General features: G+C 39.5%; 1 protein-coding gene across 6 annotated transcripts in view; it reads left to right on the top strand.

The window, feature by feature from the left end:
• LOC128136094 (single-stranded DNA-binding protein 2-like) overlaps positions 1–18,659 on the top strand; it is a 229,357-nt gene that overhangs the window by 201,368 nt on the left and 9,330 nt on the right. For all 6 annotated transcript variants that reach the window (XM_052775199.1, XM_052775200.1, XM_052775201.1 and 3 more), the window contains 5 exons: positions 2,153–2,201; positions 3,993–4,028; positions 11,362–11,416; positions 15,597–15,667; positions 16,909–16,987. In XM_052775199.1, the coding sequence (XP_052631159.1) occupies positions 2,153–2,201; positions 3,993–4,028; positions 11,362–11,416; positions 15,597–15,667; positions 16,909–16,987 (290 nt within the window). The remainder of the gene's footprint in view (positions 1–2,152; positions 2,202–3,992; positions 4,029–11,361; positions 11,417–15,596; positions 15,668–16,908; positions 16,988–18,659) is intronic.

The raw sequence follows: 18,659 nt of genomic DNA on the forward strand, positions 1-18,659 counted from the left end.
GTCATTTTATTTTAATTTTGAATAAACAGGAGTGCTAATGCTACCAGGAATAATTGTAGTTATTCATATGTTATGAATGTAAACACTGAGATTTTTACCTTCCATATGGTTTAGTTCCCTCAAGACTTTTAAAGTAAGAAGCCTAACCACCGAACTTCTCTGAGCTCAGATAAGATTAAGAAAGTTAATATAACAGCAAGAGCTGTGAGAAAAACCTGCTGTGTCAGGAAAGGAGTTTTTTCCTTTTTCCTTTCCCTCATTTTGCTTTCAGTATCTGTCTGATGTTTAGTCTGAGTTAGCTTTTCAAAGACTTCTTTTGCCTGTTGTATTCTTCTCCCACCTGCTAGAAAATTGCCACTTAATCATAAATACACCATTTGGGCAAAGTGTAACAAAAGAATGTCTGAAAAGTCTGAAATTTCCATTTTGCCTGCTGTATGGTAAATTTCATGTTTATGTGATTTCTGTGGAGATAATGTAGCCTAAGTCAGTCAAGTAGCAAACTAATTTTAGATACTGTCCTGGTTTTGCTGGAATAAAGTTAATTTTCTTCTTAGTAGCTGGTATAGTGCTGTGTTTTGGATTTAGGATGAGAATACTGTTGATAACACCCTGATGTTTTAGTTGTTGCTAAGCAGTGTTTATACTAAGTCAAGGATTTTTCAGCTTTTCATACTGCCCTGCCAGTGGAGGTTGGGAGTGCACAAGAAACTGGGAGGGGACACAGCAAGGACAGCTGACCCAAATGAGCCAAAGCAGTATTCCATACCATATTACATCATACCCAGTATATAAACTGGGGGGAGTTGGCCAGAGGGCACTGCAGCTTGGGGATTGGCTGGGCATCGGTCAGTGGGTGGTGAGCAATTGTATTGTGCATCACTTGGTTTGTATATTCTAGTAGTAGTAGTAGTAGTAGTAGTAGTAGTAGTAGTAGTATTTTCCCTTACTTTTCTGTCCTATTAAACTGTCTTTATCTCAACCCACGAGTTTTACTTTTTTTTTTTCTGATTCTCTCCCCCATCCCACTGGGTGGGGGGGGGGAGTGAGCGAGTGGCTGTGTGGTGCTTAGTTGCTGGCTGGGGTTAAACCACGACAGATAGGTATCTAAATATATGCTTAAAATATATGTATAAAATGGCATGTTTTCAATTTTTGATATATAAAATATATAAATATATCCCTATAGAAATATAGTTGTTATTCTTAGATACGTATTACAGCAAATGGCTTGTTTTTCTAAAAAATAATTTTAATCAAAAGATTTATAAGGAACTAGCATTACTTTTACTAATGAAACCTTACTATACTTGCAGTATTCTAGACCCATACTCAATAAATGTTTGCTACAGTCTTTCAGGAAGGTATTTAATTATGTAAGCAAGAGTATATTTCTATAGCTGAAATTGCACTTACAGTATAGTAATTTCTGCTTTGGTCTATATTGTAAATAAACTTTTGCGGAATGTGTGATACTTCCTCCAAATATTTTTTAAAATGTGAACAAAGTACAAAGAAATACACTCCTCATGAGAACTTTAAAGAATTTTGCAACTTTTATTTTACTCTCTTTAAAACTTCTGTGCCACAATAAAACATCATCTCTATGTAACATAGAGTTAAATTCTCCCTGAACAAGAAGAAAACACTGTAAGAAAGAGGCACAAATTTGCAGCGTCTTTCAAATTGTTCCATTGAGAATATGGTAGGGGAATGTCTGACACTTCCTAAATCTGCAAGTGTTCTGACACTGATGCAAAACTATATCATCTCCACTATAGCCTCTGGCAGTGTGGCTACTGATGAAAGACTTGTTATGATAACAGTTCTAGCAGGTAGTGTCCTAAAAAGGCCATAGAATGAGTTAGGAACTGAAATGTCTTAAATGTAAATGGCAAGGTTCTAATAATAAATAAATTATCTTTAATCATCTCATAAACTGATTAAATGAAGAAGGTAGTGCAACAATGATAAGTTTGCTATACCATTATAACTTGGTGTAGTTACGGTTTATAATCACACTTTATTACAATTTAAAAAGCTATATCTTAACTTAATCTGGGAACAGATTACTTGAAAACATTTGCTTCCTCATAATTGATCAGAAGCTGGGGGGATTGTTCTGTTTCTCATCTTTCATCTTCTGTTACAGGGGTCCAGGCGGTGGTAGACCTTGGCCAAACCCAACCAGTGCCAATTCTGTAAGTAAATATTTAAATATATTAGACATCATCTTATATTAAAAGGGAGTTGTTTTTCATCAATACACCGAACCATAGGAAACAAAATCTACTTTATTCAACAAATAGAACATTGCATGCTTTATATTTTTTCCCCATTATATTATGTTCCTTTTAACCCTAATGCAGAGTAGGTACAGTGAGGACCATGTCTTAACAGAGAACTCATTGACCATTTTTTACTGCAAATATCCAGCTCTGTTCATAATCACACAGCTCTACATCAGTTATAGAACTTCCTTAACAAAAAAGTCTTCCTGGAGCATATTTAAAATATATTTTAGCTTCCTTTAGTGCAAGTAAGAAGAGTTAGGTCAATACTATCTGGCTAGCAAGCTCTACAGAAATCATAGCTTGAGAAGATTTATCCTAACATGCGCTTATATATTTTACATAACAAAAGCATATTTACTCCTGTTAACTAGGGAACACAGAATCATAGAGCAAATGTTTGCAAGACATCAGCATTTGCATTTGGATAAGATGGGTCTGGCTGGCCAGATGGTATTGGTTCTTTTTGTTGTCCTCAGTTTTGATTTTTTATTTCTACTGAATTACAATTAGGAAAAAAAAAGAGCTGAAACTCTTCCTCTCTTTATTTTTGCATGCACTCAACTAAAATGGGCATTAGGGTATTTTTCGACTCATAGTTGAAACATTTTCACTCTATGAAATTAATTGAGAAGTCCAGTACTAAATACATTTGTAAAAATTTGTTGGCTGACAAGTGGTCTACAACCATGGAAAATGCTTATTCTACAAAATAATTTTGTCATTTCTCAACTGAGTTTCTTAAATCTTACCCCATCCTCCTATAATGGTATCGCTCCCTGCTCCTTCAGAGACAATCATCACAAAGACTATTTCATAAAGAATAAAAATGGATTATTTGCAGACAACTGCTTTTCTCCAAATATCCTTTGTAACAAATACCAAAATTGAATTTGAAATTAAATTAGGAAACTGTCCTTTTTTAAAAAAAAAGAAAGAATAATGCAAAGACATAAAATGAGTATCTTCGCAGCTGAAAGAAATGGAGAGATGCTTTTCCTTTTATGGTCTGGATTTTAATCAAGATTCAGTACATATAAGAACATAGAAAATTAGTCCCTGTTCGGTATGACTCCGAAGTCCTGTCGACTTAAATGCAAGTATGTGCTACTTGAGCTTAGAACTTTATAAAGCATATTACATTAATAGTCTTACAGCTGAACCTTTTACAAGATTGTAGATCTTTACAGAGCTTATTGTGCCTCCCACACTATGAATGAGAAGATTCTTGTGATAGACACAAGGACTGGCATTGGTACTAGAGTTTGTAACTTGGTATCTTACAAGAGTGATGTTGGCTGTTCAACATGCATGCATCACTTTTAGTATGAAATAATAGAGAATAGATATCAGACCTCAACTTGCATACATTTATGTATATGAATTATGTTATTCCTGTTGATTTCAGTAAAGTGGGTTCTAGGACACAGTAATCTTAAACAGAAATATTTTGATTTGAAGTATTTGGTATTAAATTCTGTTTATGACTGTATTGCAAGTTTTAGTCTTGAACATACAATAAACTGTTAGTTAGAAAAGGTGCTGTGTGTTTGTTAACAATAGCATTTTCCCATAATCTTTAACTTTGTCTTTAAAATGAATTATACAAATATGCTTTAACATATGACTGTCAATAAATGTAGGTATGGATACTATCTCTCTGCAGAAGAAATTACTGTTTTGTTTCTGTTGATATTACAGATACCTTATTCTTCAGCATCTCCTGGGAACTATGTAGTAAGTACACTGTTATATATTTGCTCATTAAAATAGATGTTACATTTTATTTCAGCAAAGAAATCATTGTCCACATGAAGAACCCTTGTGCGTTGGTTAAGAACTGAACATCTGAACTGCAATTAGCTGTTTTGTCTGCCATCTGTGGTGCATATGTTGATATTCATTACTAGAATCATTATCAGTGTTCTAAATTGCTCTGAGTACTATGTTTTATTTCAGCATATGTTTCCATAACCAACAAAATATATTGTCTTCAATAATAAAGGACAAAAAACCCCAGCTGCTTTGGTGATACGATATTGTGCATGAATTTCTGAACTTCTTCAGGAAAAAAAGCATTTGAAGACTTAGAATAGGATTTTATCTCCCCAAAGATGTATAAATGGGTCCCTATAGCTAACATTTTAAAGGATATTTTTATTCTTATAATTACCTTCTAGAGACTTGAAAACTTTTTTCCCTCCATATTTTGTTTTGTTTTTATTTCACAAATGTTGTCTTAATTTATTGTGGATTAGTTGGTATTCTTTTTTCTTAGTATTAACTGTCATTCAACCCCAGGTGACAACACAGACCTGAAGGCCATGCTGTATGTGCAGCACAGCACAGCACAGTGCAGCACAATGCAGGCCTAGGCCTACTCAGGTTAACTGTTATGTGGATCACTAAGTCCTCGACGTACAGTGGTCTCCTGGTCAGGATCACTTTATTCCACCCTTTGATCCACATGCAGTTTACCTTTCTTAAATATATTATAAGTTACAGATTATATTAGTAAGCGGTTCAGCTAATAGAAAGTTTCTTATACATAAGCTAGTCACTATGAATAATAATAGTACAAGGATAATGACAAGTAAAACAAATACTGGTTGTGAAAATAAGTGCAGAACATCAATATTAGGGCTAGGACTACTGAAGATGTCCTGCCATCGGGCTCCACCCCTCCTCCCATGTCCTGTAAGACAATGGTGGTGCAAATTTCACCAAACAGTCCAGTTACTTGTGTAGTAGACAGGAAGGAGCTTTAGTGCAGCCAGTGGGCAGGGGCATCCAACACTTCATGTTTGTTGATACATAGCATGCAGCAAACAAAAGCAGCAGTGTGAGGCTCCACATCATAGAAGTTCTGCATGAGATAAATCAAAGGCATTATTTTATGTACAGCATATGTCGAGGCACATAATGAGGTGTGTTTGACTGTTCCTCTAGGATTAGGTACATGGCCTCTGGTCCCTTTGCCAGGATCTCTGCAGGGATGAATATCCCTTGAGGAGTCTAGTACACGCAGTTGCCTCTGACTTGCAGTGAGTCATGAGACTGTCAGCATCTCAGATTGTACCTCATAGGGCTGGTGACCTAATAGAAGCTGGTAGGAGGTATAGCCTTGAAAGTATGCTTTATTATTCAAATTCATTACAGCTTGTTGTAGCACTGTTGGCCAGTAACGCAGTGTGAGAGGAACAGCATATGTAACTGTTCCTTCAGTAAGGCATTGGTCTGCTTGAGTAGGCCAGCTCCCCTGGGATGATGAGGTACATGGTATATCCAGTGTACTTTGTGCTTGGCAGCCCAATGTTGAACCTTTTGGCCTGTAAAATGAGACCCATTGTCTGACTGGATACAGGTGGGTGGGCCTATCCACTGGCTAAGTAATCACAGGCCTTTCAGTGTCCCTTTCTGGTCAGCATGTGTAGCTGGGGACAACAGCAACATAGTTAGTATATGTGTCAACCATTACCAATATGTACTGTAACTGCTGTGCTTTTGGTAAGGGCCTGATGTAATCTATTTGCCAGGTATAGCCAAGGACAGGGCCTTGTTGAATCTGCCCATAAGACTGCTGAGGCAACTTTTTATCTTTCAATACCTTAGAGACTGCACACTGGTGCACTAGCTCCCGAATGGCTTCCCAGGTACATGGGAGGCCCCAATTTTGGGTCCATCTGTATGTACCATCAACACCCAGGTGCCCAGATTTTTTGTGGGTCCATTTACCAAGGGCTTCCTCATCAGATAATAGAGCATCAGGGGATAGGATATCAGGAGGTAAAGTAGCACTATTAATTCGAGCTAATCGATCAACTGTGGCATTGTGCTCCCAACCCTCCCTGACATGGACATCAACATGTTGAACCCACAGGTTCAAATTCACACATTTCTGGGCTGTTTCCATAAGTCCTGACCCCACAATGTTTTCATGTTTATTGTCCAATTGTCTGCTTGCTGCTTACTAACCCATGCAGTTAATCCCTTATATGCCACCCAGGAGTTGATATATATATGCATAGCTTGGGACTGGGGGTCTCTTCTAATATCATGAGCACAGCCATTAGTTCCGCATACTGACTGCTGCCCCCTTTGCCTTGCTGAGTCAGAGATTTGCTTGGCAGAATTAAAGGTGGCAGTCTTCTACCACCTCTCCCCCTTAAGATATCTTGCTGATCCATCCATGAACCAGGCACACTGTCGCTGCTCAGGAGTGAGGTGTTTGTATGGTGGGGCTTCCTGAGCCCAGGCAGGGGGTAATGGCTCCAAACTAGGTTGAGATACAGTTGTCAATTCTAGTTGGGCTATTTTTTTCCTGCAAGGCACTGATTTTGTGGGCACCTAGCTTTGCCTGCATGGGAATATACCATTTCCCTTTTACAGTGCTGTACTGTTGTGCATTTCCAATTCTATAGTTGGTATTATTAGACAAAACCCACTGCAATATAGGCAAGCCCACATTCAGAGTAATGGTCTCTCCCCCAGTGACTCGATCAGTTTCTACTAAAGCGCAATATGCAGCCAGTAGTTGTTTTTCAAAAGGCATGTAGTTCTGTGCAGGGGGCGTGGGGGGAGCCGACATGACCAGAAGCTAAGCAGGATTCACCTCCCTTCACCTTTTTGCCACAAGCTCCAATGTGCTAGCAATATCATTTCCTGAAACTAGGACTTCCAGCTCAAAAGGTTTGTGAGATTGCTTAGGACCCAGTGCAACAGCATAGGAGACAGCATGCTTAGCTGGTTCGAAAGCTCTTTTTTCATTTTCCCCCCCATACCAACTGGTTCCTCTTTCTTGCTACATTATGCAGGGGTCTTAAAATCTGAGCTGTGTGGGATAAACTGTCCAGTACCCCAATAATCCTACAAAGCACTACACATCAACCTTGCTTTGGGGCTCAGCTATATGAAGTACTGTTTGTTTTGCAGCTTCAGGCATAATCCAGCAAGGTCCTTGCCAGATGAAGCCTAAAAATTTTACTTCAGCTGCTGGCCCTTGTGCTTTTTGTGGATTGACTTCCCAACCATGCCCCCTCACGGTGTCCACGACACTGCTCAGTGCCTCTCCAACATCCTGCTTCGTAGATCCTGTCAGCAGGATGTCATCAGTATAATGGAACAGTTGACGCTGGGGGCAGGCTGTGCTCCTCCAAGTGCTGAGCCACAATCCCGTGACAAATTGTGGGGCTATGTAGGTATCCCTGAGGCAGCACCGTAAATGTGTACTGCTGGCCTTCCCAGGAAAAGGCAAGGTGTTCCTGCGACTCTTCAGCAATAGGAATATTGCATTCACCAAGTCAATAACAGCATGTCAGGCGCTTGCCTCAGCTTCCAGCGGCTCGAACAAGGTGAAGATGTCTGGCACGACCGCAGCCATGGGAGGGGTGGCTTTGTTCAAAAGCTGGTAATCTACAGTCATATGCCAGGACCCATCTGGTTTCTTTGCAGGCCAAATAGGGCTATTAAATGGTGAATATGTCTGTCTGATAACTGGCTTCTAACAACTATTTAATAGTTTGAGAAATTTCAGCATGTCCCCCAGGCAACCAGTATTGTTTTAAGGCTACAGGATTGGGGGGGGATGTCAGCACAATGGGTCACAATCCTCCCTACCATAAGTTCCCAGATCTGAGCTGATTGGATACTGTCATGGTTTAGCCCCAGCCAGCAACTAAGCACCACACAGCCACTCACTCACTCACCCCCACCCAGGGGGATGGGGGAGAAAATTGGAAAAAAAAAGGTAAAACTCGTGGGTTGAGATAAGAACAGTTTAATAGAACAGAAAGGAAGAAACTAATAATGATAATAATAACAATAATAAAATGACAATAATAATAATGAAAGGATTGGAATATACAAAACAAGTGATGCACAATGCAATTGCTCACCACTCGCCAACTGATGCCCAGTTAGTTCCTGAGCAGTGATCCCCCCCAGGCCAACTCTCCCCAGTTTATATACTAGACATGACGTCACATGGTATGGAATACCCTGTTGGCCACTTTGGGTCAGCTGCCCTGGCTATGTCCCCTCCCAACTTCTTGTGCCCCTCCAGCTTTCTCGCTGGCTGGGCATGAAAAGCTGAAAAACTCCTTGACTTAGTCTAAACATTACTTAGCAGCAACTGAAAACATCAGTGTTATCAACATTCTTCTCATACTGAATGCAAGACATAACACTATACCAGCTACTAGGAAGAAAGTTAACTCTATCCCAGCTGAAACCAGGACAGATACCAAAAGAATATCTTCCCCTAGTGGTATAAAAGGTCTTGCCTGCTAACAGATTGTGCCCTATGATATATTCAGGCACTCTTGTAATCCATATTTGAGCCAAAAATGATGGTTATCCTTCTAATTGTAAGATCTGAGAAACTCATTGAGCTGGCTCTTCTCCCCTCTCCCCAAATACATTAATATTCATCAGTTTATTCTTGGGGTAATGGGATGGATTTCCATGAATTAGGGTTACTTCTGCCCTAGTATCCAGCAGGGCCATAACCCATTGCTTATCATGCCAGCTCCAATGTATTACAAGCAGAATGTGTGGGCAATGGTCCTCCCAGCTAGCTCCCTTTATTATCCATACTGGAGAGGGACCACACATTTCCTATTCTTGTTTCCAAGGAGAAAGGTCAGGGTTAGAGGCAGCTGGGGAGGATGCATCTTCACTGTCGACAGAGGGTGATGCGATGGGACTGATGTCCTGGTGCTCCACACTTCCCTTCACACCTTCCTCTTTTCTTTTGCTTTCATATGCAAACTACACAAATAAGGGGTTGATTTGCCATCTATCTGCTCCCTAGGCACTCATGCCCGCATTAGTGCAAGAAACATCTCTTTCTGCATAACTTTTCCCTTCAGCTGTTGCATTTGAAATGCGTCAGGCTTCGTCTCCTCTTTTTCAGTCTGATAATCACCAAGCTGTCCTAGTGATAGGATAACATCCCCCACTGCTCTTCCCACAGCAGCCCCTAGCAAGGAAATTATTGGTCCTTTCAAGGCAAATGGGCACCATCTAACATGCAGGTTTTCATGCTGGGTGCAAAAGGTTCCATATCAGGATTTTACAAGTTATGCAAATACATGCCTTGCCATGTGGCCGATTCCCATAAATACTGATCAGCCTCAGCTATACTTGTCCAGGATTTTGCTTTATCGTCCCAAATGGTAGGTGAGGGGTACTCTATTTTTAAAGCTTCCTGGAGCCATCCTCACAGGGAATGGGATACATTACCCTGCACTCCTCTCAGCTGCTGGGTAATCATAGGGTTTTGTGAGATGACACCAAACCACTTTAATTCTTTAGGATTTAAATTTATACTATCACCTCCAAAGTCCCATACTCGCAATAGCCAGTGCAAAAGCCTTTCTCCCTGCTTTTGCCAGTATGCTTTTGCTAAATCTTGCAACTCAGGCTGTGTAAAATCACACACTGAGACAGCCTGCTGGGATGCCCCCTGGAGGCCCTTTGCTTTGTGACTCACTAATGGCCAGATGAAATGCAGTTGCTGCACTCATCCTCTGACCCCTATGTCCATTGGTCCTCATAAGAGAACCAGGGTACCTCGTCCTACCATTCATCCCTCTGGCGAATAGCTGGTACCTCAGCACTGCTCTTCCTGGGCTGCTCCGTGCACCCCTCCCTGCACCACGTACCACTGCTTGCTGCCTGGGGGCTGCCATGAGGAGCTGTGCCTGCAGCTCATGCATTTCGTTTTGCATCAGCTCTAAATGCCCCCATGTCTGTATCAAGCATGTTAGTAACAACCAAAGACAGCACAAATATTCCTTGCCTTTTCCTTTCCCCAGCCCCTGCTTTCTAAGACAAGATAATACTTCAGCTGAGGTGGGGCATTCAGACAATTCCTCCTCACTTTCCCAACATATTGGTGAAGCTACCTGGGCTAAATACCTTGCAAATTCCCCCCCCCTCCCCTGGCTGCTTCCAGGGCCAGCCAGGCACCCAGTTTCCCCTCTTCTTCACTATTCTTTCTCCTGAAAGGCATTTCTCACTGGATCCTGCTGACTATGCCAAATGTTTTGCACCAGGAGGTGCTGGTCTGTTATAATCCCATTAAGAAAGGCACTCAGACTCTGTAAAGTATCATTTAAAACGCTGTTTATTAGAGCTAACACTGTAAAGAAAGAGAATAATATAGATAAATTTATGTCACTTTAGATGTTGGGAACCCCAAGTGGTGTAGCATCAAATGGCCCTCCAATCCATGAACAGCACACCATGCTGCATACAAGCGAGGATGCTCTTGGCCTTCTTGGCCACCTGGGCACACTTCTGGCTCATATTCAGCTGGCTGTTGACTAACACCCCCAGGTCCTTTTCTGCCGGGCAGCTTTCCAGCCACTCTTCCCCAAGCCTGTAGCACTGCATGGGGTTGTTGTGACCCAAGTGCAGGACCCGGCACTCAGCCTTATTGAATCTCATACAATTGGCCTTGGCCCATGGATCCAGCCTGTCCATATATATATATACACACATATATATATATATACAGATGCTATTAAAAAAGAATTGTGGAATGTTATACAGACTGAATTAAGATTGACATGATACTGAGATACCAAGTCTGCCTCAAAAAGAAAGCTTTCTTCAGGTGATTAGCCTCTTCTGTCCCCACAAAGCATCCCCATATTTTGTGCTTAGCAAACATTGGTTACTCTGCCATTGACTATGTACTGAGAGCAATGAAAGAGAAATGACAATTGGAAAACTGGTATTAACAAAAGTAGGTTGAGGGAATTAAATATAATTGTCTTAGGCCTTGATCTAAGTATCCTTCTTGTCTGACTCATAGCATGGTTCAGAGCTTTTGACTAATGGATCTTCTTGGATCCATAGATCTACATATATCAGAACTCTGTGCCAGAGCCTGCTGATCAATGATGCTGTCTTAATGAGCTGTTTTGCTAGCTTACCAGAAAATGTGCATGTTTTTACCAGAGTAACTCATGACATTCATGATACTTTTTTTTTGTACCATATTCATTCTTGACTGTGGTATTTTTTTCCTTTCATGCTAACTGTTATTTTCTACCCTCTCTAGGGTCCTCCAGGAGGCGGAGGGCCACCAGGAACACCTATCATGCCAAGTCCAGCAGGTATTGAAATCTACTCAGAAAAAAATGAAAGAAAATTATAAGGGATTTTAGGAAGTACTCAAATTCTTTTTTTCAGATTTTTCTGTGCTATTAATGCAGACAAACTGCTAGATCCAATTGATACATTTTTCATGAAGGATCAGCTAATGAGAAGGCATTAGTTTTGTACTTTCTGTATCAGGGGTTTTTTTCTGCTCTTTCCCTTTCTTTCTCTCGCTGCTGTGTTGCAGAGATACAAAGCCTTGTATCTGTGCAGTTCAAAGCAATTCATTACTCTGGCTTTTGAGCCCATCTTTCTTGCATGATTTTAGCAATAGCAAGAAAAAAAAGAAAGAAAACAGAATGTGTATTTGGTTTTGCTGATGTTGTTCAGGACAATTCTTCCAGTTCTGAAATCAGGAGATTTTTGAATCCTGTGAAACTTCCTCTATAGTACCCTATGTGATAGACCTTACCGATATATGGCTCTTTAGCTATGCATGACTCAGAAGCATGGCTGCATCACATGGCTATGTCATCTGACTGGCAGCATGGTTATGCTGGGCAGACTGCTCTCCTCTATCCCGCAATGGAGGAGTAAGGCCCCAGAGGAACCACTGTCATGTCCTATTTGTGATCTGTTCCCAGAACTTTGCTGTCCTATTGTTTCTCCAAGTTACATGATCTGTATCTTGGAATTCTGACCACATGGAGATTTTGGCCATACAGATTGGCCACCATTCCTATTAAGGTTTAAAGAATCGAGAAGGAGGATGGGAGCATTCAGGACAGCTAGCTAGCTTCTCAAGGCTTAAAGTTGGTCAACTAGATGTAAGTATTTCCCTCTATGGATGTTCAGCAAAGTATCTGACATGAAGGAGGAACTGCAAGATATGGAGGATGCTCTTCTCCCATGGATATTATCAGACATCTGCTAAAAAGAAGCTAATTAATTTTTGTGTAACTCAATATTCAGCAGATATTCATACTCCTTTTAGCCAACATCTGTCTTTGTAACCCACTTTGACCAGCTAAGAGTGACCTGTTCACCTCAATGATGCAATAGCATCCTCAGTCCTCACGTACTACATATTCTTGCTGTCTTCTACAGCACAAGAGGGTAGGGAAGTTTTCTAACTTCCCATGAAAACTTACTGCACTGATGTAAAATCTTAATTAAATACAATTCCAGGGCTTTAAAATGTGACCTGAAATAAAAAGTAGGGCTTCCTTGTTCATATCATTAGTGAAAAAGATAATTAATGTGAGCTGGCAGTTAAAAGGTAGAAACTCTTTTAACATAAAAACAAACCCACAGACAGCCTGCACTTTTAAAAGTAGTCAGCACTGTAGTTATGGCATGTGTTAAGCTGTCTGTGTGTGCTTAAAATAAAGCACCTATTGAGGAATTGTTTCTATTTTCAATTAAAGAGACTCTAAGGTGTTTTAAGGCCTCTGCTTTCCAAAGTATAAAAACACTTAGACATTGGCCACCTGAGAATTTTGCAAAGGTACTCACTCACCTCTGAAAAAACCCTTCCAGCTCTGAATGTTCCCATGGCCCAATCAATCTGTATGTGTTTTTACAAGAGGCAGTAGAACTTAGGGTGAGCCAGGGTTGTATGTTTCAAAAGGATCTGGTGGTTAAAGAACTTATTGCCTACCTGCTTGAACATTAAAAATAACTTTTTATATGCTAATTTTACTTTTGCTAACTTTAGGCTAAAAGCTTTTAGTTTCCCTCTTTTTTAAACAATATATTTGAATGTCCTAGTGATGCATAGTTCTTTGCATATAATGGAATTATTTACTCACCAAGGTTACATTAATTAATGCTTGGAAAACTGTATCAGAAAGATAAAGGAATAGACAAAGACCTTGATTTTAACTGCCCCACGTATGTACAAATATATTTTTGCACGAGGTCATGCTGCATTCCCAGTTCCAACACACATCAGTCTGGTCTAGGCTTTCTTGCTTTCACTACTTCTGACTCAAAAGTCCCTTGTTCTGGAAAAAGATTTACAGCTCAGCAGTGGTTTTTTGTGTCTGCTGTTAAGCTCAAAATTCACAGTTCAAAGAGATGGAACAGTGTTTTGGAGGAACTAGGTATAGAGCTACTTAGCTATTCTTTTACTCTTTTTGTAGGTACTATAGAGGGTAGTGTTTTTCCAGAGTTGCCTATATTTTTTAAAGATATGCTGTCCCCTTAGGGATTTATTTAGACTTTTCTGAGTTCATTCTCCTCTCAATAAACTTTTTTGTTACATGGCCTATCTCTTGTCAAGTTCCCTTATGAAAGTTTTTTCCTAATTTGTGTACCTATCTGCTGCATTTTTTGCCTTCTCCTTCTTACAAATATTGATGAAGGGTATTAAGACTTTGTGTGTGTTAGCAGTAGGGATAAGTTGGAGCTGGGAATGAATAATTTGTATCTACTAGTACATTTCAGGCATTGATTTCCTAAGTTTAACCAGAAGAGTTATGTGGGTTGTATTGCATATGTCATTATTTAAATCTTGCATTTCACTTCTGGAGGTGCACCAGTCTGAAAATTCACGTACATTGATTGGAGGGAAAGGGCATATCTGTCCTCTTGTTCTATGTGAAGTAATCCCAGACTGAGAAGCAGTATAGCTGTGTCAACTTCTTGCAAGGCCCAATGAAGCTCTTGGCAGAACTTATAGTTTAGGCATCACACTGTGCCAACATGGGTTTGTCGTTTTTGGATTCAGGGTGGTTTTGAAGCATTGCACCACACTGTACCATGAATCATAGAATCGTTTAGGTTGGAAAAGACCTTTAAGATCATCGAGTCCAACAGTGAACCCAACACCACCATGCCTACTAAACCATGTCCTGAAGTGCCACGTCTACGTGTTTTTTGAACACCTCCAGGGATGGTGACACCACCACTTCCCTGGGCAGCCTGTTCCAGTGCCTGACAACCCTTTCAGTAAAGAAATTTTTTCTAATATCCAATCTAAACCTCCCCTGGGGCAACTTGAGGCCATTTCCTCTTGTCCTATCACTAGTTACTTGATAGAAGAGACCAGTACCCACCTCACTACAACCTCCTTTCAGGTAGTTGTAGAGAGCGATAAGGTCTCCCCTGAGCCTCCTTTCCTCCAGATTAAACAACCCCAGTTCCCTCAGCCGCTCCTCATAAGACTTATGCTCCAGGCCCCTCACCAGCTTTGTTGCCCTTCTCTGGACATTCTCCAGCTCCTCAATGTCTTTCCTGTAGTGAGGGGCCCAAAACCGAACACAATACTCAAGGTGCGGCCTCACCAGTGCCAAGTACAGGGGAAACAATCACCTCCCTGCTCCTGCTGGCCACACTATTTCTGATACAGGCCAGGATGCCGTTGGCCTTCTTGGCCACCTGGGCACAGTGCTGGCTCATATTCAGCCGGCTGTCAACCAGCACCCCCAGGTCTTTTTCTGCTGGGCAGCTTTCCAGCCACTCTTCCCCAAGCCTGTAGCGCTGCATGGGGTTGTTGTGACCCAAGTGCAGGACCCAGCACTTGGCCTTGTTGAACCTCATACAATTGACCTCAGCCCATCGATCCAGCCTGTCCAGATCCCTCTGTAGAGCCTTCCTACCCTCGAGCAGATCAACCCTCCCTCCCAACTTGGTGTTGTCTGCAAAGATTCATTAGCTAAAGCTGTCCTTAGAGAGGGGATCTTTGCACAATATTCCACTGAATAGTTAGATATATTCAAAATCTAATAGACTGACACAGATGAGAAGATTTTCATTCACTATACTAACCTGAAGGCTATATAAAAGAAGCTATTTATTGGTTATTACAGATGAAAAACAAATTACAGGAAGTGTTGATAAGAGAGAAACTCCTGTTTTATAGAGTATTGAAGATGAGTGAAGTAATTTGGAACTCCAGGAAAAAGGGTTTAAGGAATTAAATAGTTACAGATACTTGGTGATTGATAAACCTTTTAACAGTCATGTATAAAAGTAGAGTCTAGAAATAGTCACGTAGGGACAACTGCAATTATTTCCGATAGCTCTGTTGTGTGGTAGAAATAGATAAAAAGGGAATGAAATCTTCCATTATATTCCACTGTGTATCAGTGATTCAGGAACAGAAATAATATGAACTAAATGACAAGAAATGTATTAGATGAGTAGTTTTATTGAAAGGTATATATTAGCACTTAAAATAATCTCTTATTACAGATTCAACCAACTCTGGAGACAACATGTACACTTTAATGAATGCAGTACCACCTGGACCCAACAGACCTAATGTAAATATGAATCTAGTTATATTTTTTTTAATTATACAGCCTTGTTTTATCCAAATCACTGCATTTCCATCACACCGTGTCCATTTTAGTTTTTTTAATGTTTTGCAAATTGATCATGCCAGTAGGTGCAAAATAATGATTGGGGCCTATTTTTCTACACAGAAAAGACCTGAGAAGCATGTGCATGTGGATATTGGGGATGACTTAGTTTGTCATACTGCAGTGCAATAGATTTCTGTACCATATGACACCATCCTAGGAGCTGCCACCAAGCATTAGTTTCTGCTAGCTTTAAACTTTCATTATTAAAAAGTCTCTATGACTGAAGAGGGAGAAGAAAACTGTTGATAGTGGCTCAGTATTATATTTCCCTGCTATTCTGTAAAAAAGGATAAAACCAATACCTTTAAGAAGAAACAAACTTCCCTGTTTATCTAAATAAGGTGTCAAGAATGAAAGCTAATGATAACATTTAGGTATTTGTCTCATTAACTACCAGACTAGTGACTATTTTAGCCCAAACTTCAGTAGTTCTAGAACTGACAAAAATCGGAATTCTTAGATAGAACTTGTTTCTTTTCTGATCTCTATCTATGCCTTCAATTTTGTCGTATTTATCGGATTACAACCATATTTCATCTAATTACAGTCCATATTGTGGGCCTTTTGAAAAAAAGGACAATAAAACTTTAAGAATATATATATTTAGATATTGCTAAATCGGTATGCAGTGAATTTTAGAAAATGTTCTGTAATGCTAAAGCCTTTAAGTTTCTGAAGAACTGGATTTAAGGTTAATATCTTAAATCTGTAAGAAACTGATCATATTGCAAAGGTAATGCAGAGTAGTCTGACTGTCAGTATAGATAGGGTGGGGTTTGAAAACTGTTAATTATTTACCTACTAAATGAAGTGAATAGTAAAATTCTCTGTAACTTCAATGGGAATAGAGATAGGTCAGCACTTGCAGGTTTGAAAATCATGTACAAAGTATTAAAGTAGATTAGCCAGCCTACAGAAATGAGTTTATCAAAAAATGATGAAGGTAGCATTGGAAAAAGTAAAAAAAAAAATTACACTTTTTGCAGTCATCACGTGGAAGACTTTCACTTGACTTTCACATTCAGAGATGGGACTGTGCATTTTTCCTTTACCATTTTTTTTCCCGAGGAATTTCTTTTTCATTATATAATCTTAAAAAATTGTGCAGTAATATTTTTTAATGTCTGATCCTTTTATAGTTTCCAATGGGACCAGGGTCAGATGGACCTATGAGTGGACTGGGTGGAATGGATTCACATCATATGAATGGATCATTAGGTAATAATAGTAAATGTTATGAACATTGCAAATTTACAATGACCAGTGCCATTTTCTATGACTAGTTCTCTAAGTTATGTGAGAGACTATATGTTAAAATATTTTAAAAACTAAAAAAGCTGTATATACATTAATAAGAAATATTAAGATACTTTTTAAGCATATGAATTGGATTATATAATGCACCTCTGGAAGAAAAATACTGTATGTTATTTATATAACAGAGTATAATTTTAATCCAGTTGTTTCAAACCACTCTATAAGCATACCAGTATAGTAATGTAGAACTGATGGCATAAGATCCATTTTTCTTTACCTCTCTTCCTCTTCCAAAAACTTTAGAAGGTGTCATTATGACATGCTGGTCTGAGTTCTTATCAAGTACATGGAAGTAAGTTATTACATATATTGATGTATGTGTTCAGCTGGTTTTATCTTATATTTTGATATCCTTATTTGTTCTATAATTAGCTTTCTGTCTGTCAAGTATTATTTTTATTATTCCATCCCCATAAACAGTTGCCATTTTAGTGCACCAAGAAAGAACATGCATTCTTGTCAGGGCATGCAGAGGCAGGAAGAATAGTGTACTTCCTGTCTTTTGACACTGGGTTTCGAAAGACTCTTATCTAAGGGAGAAGCCTTACACAATTCTACAAAACATGCACTGCTTTATCCCCTGACTATCCTAGCAAACTCTGCTCTCTTTGCTGGATGGATGATAGACACTTGAAAGGGATTTAAGCAACAATCTGCAGATAAATAAATTGCATGTATGCCTTCCTCTCCTATACCCACAAGGTAAATAAATACCTTGTATTTATTTGTACTCATACCATAACACCAAGCCAGTAACTCTGAATACAGTTTCTATATTCTGTGCTTCACTTCTATCTGCACCAAGGAGTGTCATTCATACAGGCAACAACAGGGGGGAACCTCAGTCTGCAAAGACTTCAGATCTCTTTCCTCTTCTGTCCCCACTGTTGACCAGCAAGGTTCTCTTTTACATTTGGGAGTTGGCCCTATAACACAGGGCACCTGCAACACTGCTGAACAGCATTTTTCTTTATGTGGAAAAACCCAAGCAAGCTAAATACGTGATGGGCAAGCAGAAGCCAAGCTGTCACTGTTCCCCCTGCTTCTATCCATACTACCATGGTGGATGGAAAATTAGTACAGTTATAGCCTAGAAGCTGGAGACTGTGAGACAGGAAGTATAAACAGGTAAGAAGAAGGGAGAAATTGGAAAAGGCTATGCCAAGATGAGAAAAAACTAAACCATCAAACCTCACTTAGGAGATATATTCTGAGCAATTAAAATTCAACAAAATGCATCTAACTCCCAATAGGATTGTCATCTTTTCTTGTCAAGCAGGTCTGAAATTCCTATATTACTTTGCATAAGGCCATCTTGTGAGTTTATAGCTTTTCTTTACATATTACAATCCTAAAATGGATTGTTGCTTTAATTAATAATGATGCACATTATGTTCAAGTAAATGAAAACCTGTAAATGATAATTGCATCTTTTTCTGTCGCTTATTATAGCCCAGGAATTATTTCTCAGCTAAAAGAAAAATTACAATTGAAACAGTTAAAGATGGATTTTATATGTACCTAGTTGGTTAGTTAGTTTCTCTAGTGAAAATTATGTCACGTTTAGTCAAAT

This window comes from Harpia harpyja, chromosome W, assembly GCF_026419915.1.
Source record: "Harpia harpyja isolate bHarHar1 chromosome W, bHarHar1 primary haplotype, whole genome shotgun sequence".
Classification (NCBI taxonomy): domain Eukaryota; kingdom Metazoa; phylum Chordata; class Aves; order Accipitriformes; family Accipitridae; genus Harpia; species Harpia harpyja.